General features: G+C 38.3%; 1 protein-coding gene across 1 annotated transcript in view; it reads right to left on the bottom strand.

The window, feature by feature from the left end:
• LOC128864392 (mucin-5AC) overlaps window positions 1-7724 on the bottom strand; it is a 72353-nt gene extending 64629 nt beyond the window's left edge. Inside the window, exon 1 of the mRNA XM_054104029.1 lies at window positions 6582-7724. Within this exon, the coding sequence (XP_053960004.1) occupies window positions 6582-6648 (67 nt within the window). The 5' untranslated portion in view covers window positions 6649-7724. The remainder of the gene's footprint in view (window positions 1-6581) is intronic.
• Window positions 7725-13417: the final 5693 nt, after the last annotated feature.

The raw sequence follows: 13417 nt of genomic DNA, 5'->3' as shown, positions 1-13417 counted from the left end.
TAATACAATTAGAAATACTAGTCAGGTTGCAGAAAGGATAGTAAAATATTAAATTCTTTGCAAAGAAGAATATAAACTGAAACGGTTGAAGTACTTAAAATATGACTGTCCCAGCCTCGCTTCTGGGTGTCAAAAAATAATTATAACATCTAATGAAAGTACGGAATCCCTTCTTTAACTCCCTGCCGTGCTCTAACGAGTCTGATACGCGATGAAAATTTTTGTCCAAACATGAATATGACGAGCCAGGCTCGTGAATAGGTCATCGCGCCAGTTATTGAAGTTTTATTTTTGGAAGATTTAAAAGCTAAGAAAATTTATGTACGAATACTTTCAACGTTCGGCATAAAGACTTTTCGCTATCATTCAGTAGAAATATGGATTGCTGAGTTTAAACGTAGTCGTATAAATCTTGATGACAATCCGCGTCAAGCAAGTCGAAAAACAGCAAAAATACCATACATCATAGAAAAAATACAGAAAGCTGTGCGCACAACGGGTGCAGCATTCGCTAACAATGGAACAAAAACACATTCGAAAGCCATTTTCTCAGCAAAATTTACATTCTGTGAAAAAAATTTCATTTAAAAAGCGCGCGATACACTTACGTATGTCTAAATTTTTTTGCTGTTGGTACAACTACTCTCTATAATGTCGCAGAGTTTGAGCGTGATCTGTGTATTAGCTCGTTTTTGGCATTTAATTATATCAGTCAACCGCAGGTGTGCTCTGTGTTTTTCACTATGGATAAAAATATCGAACACAGAATTTGTCTTAAAGTTTGTGTTTTGAACGGGATTTTGTGTGCCGAATCATTGAAAATTTTGAAGAAAGCCTATGGCGAGTGTGCTTTATCAAAAACGCGGGTATAAGGTTTTTGCAGAGGGCCGAGAAGTCGTAGAAGATTTGCCCCGATCTGGTCGCCCATCAACGTCTTCAACGGATAAAAACGGCGACAAAGTCAAGGAAATTGTGCTGGAAAACACTTATTTAAATTTGAGGAAGGTAGTTCGTGATCTTAGCATGAATGAATTAGCAACATCAATTGGTCATGAGACGCGTGGCTACTCGACTCGTTCCAAGAGAGTTGAATTTCTTTCAAAAAATTCACCGGAAGAAGGTGCCTGAAGACATGCTTGAGCAAGTGAATTCGGACCCAACGTTTATCCAGCGCATCATAACTGGCAACGAGAAGTAGGTATATGAGTTTGACATGCAAACCAGTCAACAGGCGGCTGAATGGTGCTATCCACATGAGCCGAAACCCAAAATACTTTGAAGTGGTCAAAAGTTGGTCAAAAGTGAAAGTCCTGCTACTCGTTTTCTTTGATTATTATGGAGTTGGACACTCAAAGTTCATTCCAAATTGGTCTACGGGAAATAAAGAATATTATTTGGAAGTTATGCAACGTTTGCGACACAATGTGCTTAAGAAACGGCCCAATTTGTGGAAAGAAAACTCATGCTTCTTGCACCATGATAACTCACAAGGTTCATATTGTGAACACTTTTTTGACCAAAACCTCGTCAAATATCATCACACAACCACCGTATTGAGCGGATTTAGCCCCTGTGACTTTTTCCTTTTCCCAAAACTTAAATTGCCACTCCGCAGACGCCGCTTTGAGTCGTTAGAGGCCATTAAGTAGAATTCGCTGAAGGAGCTGAAGAAGATCTCTTCAAACACGTTTCAAATGTGCTTTGATGGCTGGACTAATCGTTGGCATATGTGTGTTGCTTCAAAATCCGCCAAGAAGTTGCTAGCATCATTTTTTTGGGATGCGAAAGGAATTTTGTTTGTGAATTACTTGCAAACTGGTAAAACAATACATGCGGAATATTAATGTAACTTTTAAACCAGTCAATACAGTAAACATTTACAGTTCATCAATATTCTGCAAATTAGAAAAATACTGAAAATTTATGATTAAACTGCGCATAGGGTCGATTTCTAGACCATTTCTCCTAGCGGAGATCGGCCTTTATGTTCCTAATGGAAGAGGACATTCCGTGGGTTTATTAAACAAAATACAACTCTATATGAAAACAGATTTCCAGTCGATACCTTCAAACTAGAAAAGCATTTTTTGCAATATTTTTGCCATTATAAGTAATTTATAGAAGTTTTAATTGGAGTAACCAATATAGCCAGATATCTAAAATCAAAGCAGTAACTCAAAATATGATGCTAAAATGGGAGTGTCTTTAAAAAGCATGCTCATATTTTCTGGAGGGATAAGTATCTAGTATTTCAGCCACAGCTCATCTGGTGGATACTATAAAAATATATAAAAATCAGCGCATGTTAAAGTATCATTTCTTCATACTCCTCTTCGCAAACGAACACGGTAATGTGCTAGCGATCTCAATTCGAGAGATTTAATTTCTACGCCTGTTGGGCGTCGCTAGGTGGAATGCGGTCTGCCAATTTCTAGACGGGCTTGCTGAAAAGAAATCCAGCGCAGGGCCTAAGTAGCAACGTTGTCGTCCCTCTTTCTCAGCATCTGGCCATTTCCTTTGCCGTATTTTGTTGTTTACGCTCACCTGTGAGGCCTTCCCCAACAAATCGGCATTGGTTATTGTTCGCGCCCAGAAAATTCGCATGATGCGCCAAAGATAGTGGTTAATAAATGTTTGCAGCCATTTTGGTGCGCAGCCATACAGAATCATTCACTTAAGGGGTTAGAGGTAGTCAAAATTTTTTAAAAATTGGATTCTGTTTTGCATTTTCTTAAACTACGATATCTTAAAAATATTGTGTGAAAATTTGAAATGAGTCCGACAAAAACTTTTCCGAGTTATTCAACAATTAACAAAGGGCGCTCGGGCTCTTCGGATATCGATAGAAAAATTTTAAATGCTTTTTTCTCAAAACTACAGGGTGAACGATATGAAGTGTTACCAACTTCACACTGCTGATACTGGTAGCATTGCAAAATGCTATGGTGGTGGACCAAAAATAACCGCAACAACGCCAGAAATGGTTCGGAAAGTGAAAGCTCAACTTGAACGAAATCCACGTCGAAGTGGAAGAAAAATGGCCAACGAACTGAAAATATCGCAAGACAGCATTCGACGCATATGGAAAAATGAGCTCAAGGTCAAGGCTTACAAGTTCCAAAAAGCATACGATCTTTCACCCTAGCAAAAAAAGTTTCGGTGCGAAAGGGCAAAGGAGTTGTTGCGCTTGCACGAACGTGTTTTTGTGTTTTCTGATGAAAAAAAATTTCCCAATTGAGCAGTTCATAAACACTCAAAACGATCGTCTTTACGTGACCGAATGCACATACGAGAATTTGAGCCTACGTATGGCAACTCGAAGCAATTTCCCATCACAAGTAATGGTTTGGGCCGCGGTGACCGCTGATAGACGCTCTCCAATCGCTTTTATCGAACGTGGTGTCAAAGTAAATGCGACTTATTTTTTGACCGTTTGAAGGCTATAGTCAAGGCAAAAGGTCATATCGAGCTAAAGTGAATATACTATAGCCATCAGCACCTTCTTCGATTCAGCTTTTATCTCCTCAATCGACTCCAAACGCGTTCCCCGGAGTGGTCTCTTGAGTTTTGGGAATAGCCAGAAGTCACACGGAGCCAAATCAGTCGAATACGGTGGTTGCAGAACGAAACGTCACGAAATGGTCACGAAAAACGAGTGCAGTGTGAGACGGTGCATTATTGTGTGCAAAAACCAAGAGTTGTTGGCCCATAGTTCTGGTCTTTTTAGACGAATTCCTTCACGTAAACGACGCATAACGCTCAAATAATATTCCTTATTAACAGTTTGGCCAGGTGGAAGGAATTCATAGTGCACCACACCACGAAAATCGAAAAAAACTGTCAGCATGACCTTTGTTTTTGAACGACTTTGGCGTGCTCTTTTCGGTCTGGCCTCGCCTTTAGCACGATATTCGCTTGATTGGTCGGTTCTTCCAGGGTCGTAAGCATAAATCCAAGTCTCGCGACGACTTTTTTCCAAGAAATTGAGAGTTTTCGGTACTAAACGAGATTTGACTTTTCGTAGGCCCAAATGGTCTTTCAAAATGGTTTTCTGATATTCCGATCATATCAGTAAGGTCTTTAACAGTCAACCCACGATTTTTGAGCACTAACTCCTTCACTTTATTGTCGTGTTGGTCATCTGTTGACGTCGATGGTCGTCCGGAGCGCTCCCAGTCATCAACACGTTCTCAACCCTCTTTGAAGTCTTTGTACCACTTATAAACATTTTCCTGCGACATGATCGAATCACCAAATGCCTTCTGCAACATACTAAATGTTTCCGCAGCCGAAATTTCGTTCCGCAAACAAAATTTGATGGCACTTCTCTGCTCAATCAAATCAGACATTGTAAAAATCGAAAAATGCACTCTTAGTCGTTTGATAAACACAAGTGTAAATATATTACTGATGTTATTAACAGTACTGCCAACTCATGAAAAAAATAACTAGAGCGAAATTTAATCCCGCGATGTTTGACAAATAAATTCACCTTACTTTTTGCCCACAGTAGTATGTTAAAATTGTAATAATTTCTGAACAATTTTGACTTTGAAATCAATAAAAACTAGTTTCACACAAAAAAGTTATGGTGTTTTGAATAGGTAACACTTCATATCGTTCACCCTGTATGTATTTTGAACTGGTGATCACTGTAACTTAAAAACCGCTCGGAAGATTGCAATAAAACGGATACTGCTTTTGAAAAACATAAAGAACTCGTGCCTGATCGAAGGATTTTTTTTTCAAAATTTTTTTTATTTTTTTTAAACAATTAACTGTCGGTTTTTTTCTCGAAAATCTGAAAAATATTTCCTGGGGCCGCCATATTGTTAATTTTGAAAACAAAAGCTTCGATCAGGCACAAGATTATACCTTGATAAAACTTATTTATTTTGTCCGACTGATTTTAGATGAATTTCCAAGGACTTGTGATGATTACCGCAAGGGACGTCTGGAGACAATTATAATTTTTTTTTGGAAATTTTTCTAAAGTCAAGTTTAAACAGGATGTATTAATGCAATGTTTTTAGTTTTGTAAAAGCAAAAAAAATTATAGAGAATCATAATTTTTTCGGACTTCTGACTACTCCTAATCCCTTAATACTGGAATTGAATATGTACAGCTTTGAGCGAAGAGCGATGTCATTGTTTTGCTACATTTGAGCGGGGATGGCAAAGGCCAACTGTGTTTTACTAATTCTGCATTCAACATCCACTTAAGGACCACTGACTGCGGCGATCATGAAGCCATGGTAACAAAATTTGTGAACGCTTTAAGGGGGGAGCCTGGTTTATGAGGTCTAAAAATTGCATCTCTTTGCGATTTTTTTTAAGGAAAAAATTAATTTAGCATTGCAAAGTTTTTTCTATCTTTTAATACACATTTATAGTAAAGAGTATAAAAAATTTTTGTACTGGTTAAAATAAGTTGAAAAAAATGTTTAACATAGAAATTAGTAGAGCGCTGCAACGCTGGAGTTTCCAACTGGCGTACAAGATACAACTCGTAATTATTATTTAAAGCAAAAAATTCAAATGGATTTCTAATTATCATGATTTTTTATTCTAGATGAACTAAGAAAACTGAGAGAAATTCCAAAATTTCAACTTTTTGGAGGTTTTAAAGAAAAAAATGTCTTTCTATAAAAAAAAATTCACTTCAACTTGGTATAAAAATCTTGAAAAATTTTTTTTTATCTATTTTGTTAGTTCAAATAGAAGAGAATTTAATACTAAAGGGAACAAGCTATGATTCATTTCAAAAGGTTCATTAGTTTTTTTTCATTGATGTACGCCAATTCAAGGAAATCATAAGAATGAAAAGTCGAGAAAAGAAGATAAAGTTTGTACTATAGCTGTCCGGTCACAGCGTAACTACCTAACGCTCGCCTACCTTTGGCTTTGTATCTACGGAAATATTGAGAATTAGGCTCTGTAACTTTGTGTGAATATTCTGAAATATATATATTAGGAATCGCTTAAAACGAAAAAAAAAAAAATTGATTTTTTTGACCTTATAAACCAGGCTCCCCCCTTAAACTGCTGTGCACCCACTACCAATGACTCCAATACGGTGCCATTAAGGTACAGTGCTATTGTTTTCTCGACATTTACTTTAAGGCCAGTTGTTTTTCTTTTTTGCTCAAACAGCCTTTTTTTTAACCATGAAAAGCCAGCTCATGTCCCTATTTTACATATTTTCACAGCTCGAACGCCAGTATCCCAATAATGCAGCTGCCAAAAACACGAACCGATAATTTGACTAAAGAGATGGCGACTGACTACAGGATTACTATTTAATGCGATACTTGGCGATACGACGATGCTAAATGGATTGTTTTGCTTTCGCTTATTCAACTACTCCTAATCGACTAGCCATTTGTACTTGGTTTCACTGACCTCTAGCACATATGGATGCATTTCCATATGTATTTGGTTGAAGTACAATAGTTATAAAATAATAGAAGAAATTAATCGGAATTTATTTTATAATTTTCAGCGAATTCTATTTGAGCTTTCCTTCCGGCAGTATAAAAAAATGTTGTAGTTGTTATTGTTCACATTAGTTTGAAACTTACCAGGAACGAATATTAAAAGGCCAAACAGAATACTCCAAATGAAAGTCTGCATTTTTTTCAAATCCATTAAATGTTTTGTTCTTCGTTCGAGGGTATGAAGAAAAGGCTGCCGCTGCTCTCTTCTGGTTGGCGGTGACAAACTATTGCGATTTGACAACTAGCGCACAGTTCGTAGACAAATACACTAACGAATAAGTTGGGCATGAATTTTTTTGGAAATTTGGCACACGCGCGCCTGTCAATACGAATGGGTATGGGTATTTTGCGTTTGTATGTATTGGCACAATTTTGGTCGCCCGGTTGCCTCTGGAAAATCGGCAGATTTCGATTATACTTCAGTTTGCTTTTTGATAATATTTATTTGAAATAAACGTATGCCACATACATATGTATGTTTGTGCAACAAACGACCGACTGACTGAATTACCGCCTGACTGAGTTAGTGGAGCACTGCCAATGCCTTGAGTGTTGCTATTCGCGTTGTTGGTACGAGAGTTGATGATGATTTCATTGATGTTGCTTTTGCTGTTGCCAATTCTGCCAGAAATACTGCAGCTGTTCGCATTTCGTTATTTTTGTTGCTCTACTTGCACCCTTTTCGAAACTTCGTTGGTGTTTCTTGCGCAGCGCCAAAGTTAACATCCTCTGCACACATACATACGCACACACCCATTTGCACTCACATCCTGCATGCAAGCACTTCGAGGGCGTTTATTCTTCAGAGTCTGTGTATTTATGATTTGTTTAGTTTCGTTTTTTTTTCACTTTCATTCGCTCCAATTCTTTCGCTTTTAGACAACCAGCACTTCAACCATTTTTTGTCGCTGTTTGTTTTCCTTTTTGTTGATTTTTGTTTGTATTTGATTTCATTTTATTCAATTCAATTGTTTATTTTCAGCTATTCTTTTTTCGTCTTTTTTCTGTGTATTTATGCAGGGCTACTTATGTTACACGTGTTGTTGTTGCTCTAACGAAATTTATTTATACGGTAACTCAGTCAAGCGTAAAGGAGAAGACACTCATACGCCCGGTTGGTTCAAATGATAGCTGACGCTGCGGTGGGGAAGCGGAGGGCTAATGTAATGCGGAAGTAAGCGGGTCAATTGTAAATAGCTGCCAAAGGCTTCACGTTCACTACACATATGCAGGCTGAAGCGGTGATGAGCTCCGTTCTTAGAAATGTGCACATTTACACTGGCGATCGCGAAAGAAGACAGTTTGGTTTCTTTGATAGAATTCAAAAAGAACTACTAACACCATTAAGAGAAACTTTTCAGTTATTAATATGGGAGAGGTGAAAGCTTTTAAAGGTTGATTAACAAATTTTAAATTTGTACACCTTTGTAGAGTAAAACATGTTAAGATACTTTCTTTTCGGTGCTTCATGACTACATTAAACAATGCACGTGTTTTCTAAGCAGAAGTAGCCGCAATTAAGGAAGTAGTGGATTGGTTGCTTACTTCTGTAATTACTTCAGATGGACTAAACTGATGTTACCTGTCATGTTCGACTGACTGGCGCAAATCCTTCTGTCATTAAGCAGAAGGGAGTGCAGGCAGCTGGTTAGACTGATGACGGACCACTTTTTGTGGGCAAAGCACATGGAAAGGTTGGGCATCTCCGACAGTGCATTCTGCCCAGCTAGTGGAGAGGAGAATGAGACGGCAGAGAGCATTTTCTGTGTGTCTGCCTCGCCTTCGCTCGAATCAGGGTTGAGGTCTTTGGCACTGATTTGTTAAGAAGCAAACACCTTGGCTCCTTGGCACCGCAAGATCTCCAAGATTTCTTCAGAGGCCTGGTAGATTTTAAGCAAATTAAAAGGGAATCCGAGTGCTGTACTTCCTAGTTGTTCCGACAAAAAAAAAAGAAAAAAAATACTGTAAAGGATATAATATCTACTCCGTTAGCCAAGTGGCAATTAGGGGCTTGGGCTAGTTGTTTATCTGGGAATGCGTGACTTCTCTCTCGACTGCCTCGGAATATTTCGATATTAGACTCATTTGGGTGCCCAGTCACAGCGGCATAGAGGGAAACTATTGGGTGGGATGAGCTGGCTAGACAGAAGACCCTAGAGATCGCAAACTGAGAGGATTGGGGTTCTCTATAGAACCTATGGTCTGCTCCAGGAACGATTGGCCTCACGTCCACCAAGCGAGCGCTGGGTTAGTGAGCAAATGAGTAAAAATGCGAGATCCGGCTGTTCTCAGTAGATCAAGGGAACTTCTAAGACTAACAAAGCCGCAGTGCTCGAATTTGCTTGGTATCTTTACCGGACATTTTCCGTTGCGGACACGCTTGGAATTGCTTCAAGTACTTTCTGCAGAAGCTGTCTGGAGGACGCGGTAGTACTATTTCAGGACCTTCTTCTCAGCTGTCTTGGCCTTGTCGGGCAAAGGCTATGACATATGGGCTCTCACTTTTTTGCACACCTGCGGATTTAAATATAACACCCCTGATAAAATTCATCAGTAGTTCGAAGCGGATGATACGAACGTAAATTGTCACCGTTGGTCGTCATACTCTAATCCAAAGAACCTTCTTCCTGTTTGGTTCCACCTGTTTGGTTCATTCCCTTCTCCTTTCGCTTCATCTGCCCCTGTATTGTATCAGAACTCACAAATTTCGAATACTTGTCTAAGAGAGCCATTCGCAAGTGCAGCTATTTATCCTTAACCTCGGTGTAGACAAAGCACACAGACTGAGGCGCTAAAAGGTCGAATAGTTTTGTGGATTTGGGACCATATTTCACAGCTTAACAAAAAAAAACAGCCTTGTATTACTCCAATACTATCATACTTATTTCAGTACATACAACTATCCATTTGTTTGATTTTTCTAATTTGATTCTCCAAGATTATGTATTTTAGCTATCTTTATATATTCCAGTAATAAATTAATCAGCTGATATTAAGAACTCTTTTTGTTTTCTTTGTTCACTCCTCTCAGGAGCATAGGGCCACGACAAAACTTGGCTTGCGTTGGTTTCGTTAATCTATGTTATTTGATTTTTGGCAGGGTAGGTGATTAGCCTGCCGCTACCAGTCCTAAGTGGTGGAAATGCCCAACTGTCGTTGCTGGGAGCTGGGAGCGCCATCTGTGTTTCTCATTTTTCTGCAGAAAGATCACACAGTTAGTTGAGGACTTCGCCAAATTTGATGTGTCTGCGCTATTACCACGACCGCTCGCTTCCTCTTGCTGGGACTGCTGATGCAGTGTCTAACTGTGTCTTTTTATTTTTGTTTTTTTGCGTTTGTTTTAGCAGCCACAATGCAAGTAATGCGCTGACTTTGGAATGAATGGATAAGGTATTGGCTTTGCATGGGACTCGAACCCACAACCTCTGGGATGGCAGGCTAGTGCCCTTACGCTAGGCTGCCGAGGTCGCTGGACTAGGGATGCCAGTCCCCGAATCCCGGGACGGATTTATATGATCCCTTAAATAATAATTCCGAAATATTTTAAATATCGAATCGGAAGAAGTAAACATTTTTTATTATAAAGTTTTTTTTAAGAATAAAGACTTTCAATTCCCCAGAAACGTATTCCAATTTATAAAAAAATAAAATATTGCGCAAATTGATTTGAATTGGGAACTGCATCACTAATTTTTGAAAATAAATCAACTCATTCGGTCGCACTGAGTGAGCTTCTGTTGTTTAAAAATTCTTACAAATCAAACTATAACCAAGCATTGACTAGGGTAGAGGCTGTGAGATTCGCCATATATGCGCATAAATATATATTTTTACAAATAGCTCAGCAGCGTTCTATGGAATAGAAATAGGAATAGTTCTATGGCTAACATTTACTGGTGTATCAAGTTTCCCCCTTCTTTTATTTCTTTAGGATTTCCTTAATTTTTAAACTTTATTTTTAAAATCAGTTTATCATAGGCGGCCGCCGTAGCCGAGTGGGTTGGTACGTGACTACCATTCGGAGTTCAGAGAGAATGTAGGTTCGAATCTCGGTGAAACACCAAAGAAAGAAAAAGTTGTTTTCTGATAGCGGTCGCCCCTTGGCAGTCAATGGCAAACCTCCGAGTGTATTTCTGCCATGAAAAAGCTCCTCATAAAATCCCGAAAAATTTCCTGGATCCCAAATTTCCGCTTATGTTGCATCCTTAACTGACATAAGGGCATATAAATTTAGTCTGCTGACTTAGATACCTTTTAAAATTTGTTATTGTCTAATCAGCTGGACCGATTTTATCTTCTCTACTGTACAACAATTTCTTACTAAGCTATACTTCTTGTATTATTCAGGTTGTGAAGCAGATTGCTGACAAAATGTTGTGGAAAACTGATTTAAATGTTACAACAACTACAATTGGGCAATTTTGGTGATTACTTTCAAGAAGAATAGGGAAGGAAACTCTCAAAATATATTAGTTAAAAAAAAGAAAAACTAAAAGAGATTCTGATTGACATTAGAAAGACCTGAAGTACACAAAATCCAAAAAAGAGATAATAACAATGAAAGTAAAAAACGAAATAAAACACAGCAAACTCGAAATTCAATGGCGCACAAAGCGGAATGGTAAACAATTGCGAACAAGCAGTCGGTCGTTGGCTGACTATCCTCGCTGACAAAGCTTGTGTGGCGCTACCTAATACGCACGTCAGCAGCTCCCCAGCTCCGTTTCCGCAGCGAATGTGACCGATGATAGCTACGGTTTTTCGTAATAGGCTACAACTCAAAGCAGCTACTGGAGATCTAAAGAGGGAGGGAAGGAGAAAACGCTTGTGGTGCTGCCCCTACTATTGGTGATTTGCTGCTGCTGACCGATGCCAAGCGAAAATGATGACAACCGAAAGGGAAAAACCGAAAAGAAAAGAAAATGAAGAAGCAAACGGCATTATATGGAAAATTAAACAAATTTCTGATATGGGATACGGCTTGGCTGTCGCAACTCTCGTCAATGATGACATGAATGAATGATTTTATGTACGTCTGGCTGCTTGTTTTTTGCAAATGTTTACACATGTAAATGCGCTTCTATGTAGCTGCACGAGCACTTTTTGTACTTGTGCAGGTTTATCTGTGTGTGTTTGGGTCTGTGATTCTGTGATTTTCAGTTTGTTTTCGTGCATTTTATATTTCCAATCAGCCGGTTGTTTGACGTGATTTATTTGTTGGATGTATTCCTTTTATTCAATTTGACATACTTTTAAACTGAAAGTTAATTAACTGCAAATGGAACGTTGACACAAAAAATGCTGGATGCAACGGACTCAAAGTCTATAGAAATCTGGTATTTAATTAGCCTAACATTAGACATGTATGGTATGTATGTGTGCATACAAAATTTAAATTTGAATGTTAACTTTTCATTTTTTAGCGCATTTTTCGTTGTTTTTTTTTACATCGAAGTCTATTGGAATTTATTCACTGTTTTTACTGAGTTTTGTTACCAGAACAATTTTGCTTCTTTTTTTATTAGCTTTTCCATTAAAAACCATTTAATATAATGCTGAGTATCCTCATGGACAACCGACACATCAGCACATTTCACCGGTAGAAATTACACTAAACGTTGCACAAATTTTGTGTTTAACAAAAAATCTGCAAATTGCAGTTGAGAGTGGACTAACGCGCTGATTGCGCTACTTTCACTGTTGACACAAACCAGATACAAATACCAATAGTACCAGCTAATATTGAAAATGCCCACTTTCACCCACTTTCCGCACACCACGGAAAGCCGCTGAGTATTTGCTTCACTGGCGAAATGTATATCTCATTGCGGCCGCCATGTCGTATACGTAACACCAGAAGACGATCATGTTATTATTGTACACGAGACAGTTATTTACTACTGTTATTTTTGTTATTGTAATTTTTTGGTTGTATATTCAGAAACCAAAATCGTCGCTGGTTTTCCGCGCGTAGCGATACTGCAGCGTGAGCTGTTCGTCGTTCACTGATAGTAACAATCGGCTGCAGCATCTTTTGGTGCCGTTATTGGTATACGGTTTTCAAAACTGTTAGCTATACAAGACATAGCACGTGCGTTAGGGTCCTTAACAGTGATAAGCTAAAAAAAACTCTGTCAAAGAGAGCAGCGTACTGTAAGCTGCTCTCCCCGTATGCGCTTTTGTGTGGCTTTTAACAATTGGGGCGTTTTCTCCCGTCTCTGTTAAGTTAACAGTGGAATGTTGCGCCGTGTGCAGAGGTATAATATCAAGCAAAGCCATTCAGTAGATTATGATACTGAAGGCGAAAAAGAAATAACAGAAAATAATATTAAAAAAACCGTTTCACTAAAATTATAACTTTATGCCATGGAAAATACTTTGTAAACTTACAATGAAATCTGTGTGGAAGTAAAAGAAGTCAGGGCACATAAGTTCCAGTAAGTCGTAAAAAAGAATGGAAGTTATATAAAGGCATTGCTTGTGATTATTTCAGGCGAATTGTCATAATGGCGTGGAACCGATTATTAGAGAATTTTTTTTTTCAAAGTGCAGCTTTTAGTCTAAGTCCGAATCGCATATTAGATTGAAAAACCCACGCAATCACAATACGGGGTTTTACACCGACTTCCTTCAATTATGTCACCTTAATGGTGACTCAGGTAGTTTGCTTAGCGTCAGCCTCGCTATTTAGTAGCCGCACCTAATATATGTAATATATTTCTCTACATTCTACACAGGAAAGTAAGTTCACCAGTAAATTTTAAACAAAATATCGTTATTTTTAATTTCTCAAGAAGGCAGTCCAACGAAACTGGGAACATTAAAAAAAAATCCAAAAGTTTGAAAATGAGTGTTAAGAAGCATTATCAAAGCGCATTATGCAAATTTGAAATGTGGTATGATATACTTTGGTGTGACCC

Source organism: Anastrepha ludens, chromosome 2, assembly GCF_028408465.1.
Source record: "Anastrepha ludens isolate Willacy chromosome 2, idAnaLude1.1, whole genome shotgun sequence".
Lineage (NCBI taxonomy): Eukaryota > Metazoa > Arthropoda > Insecta > Diptera > Tephritidae > Anastrepha > Anastrepha ludens.
The sequence above is the reverse complement of the archived record's forward strand: the minus strand, read 5'-3'. Positions and strand labels throughout refer to the sequence as shown.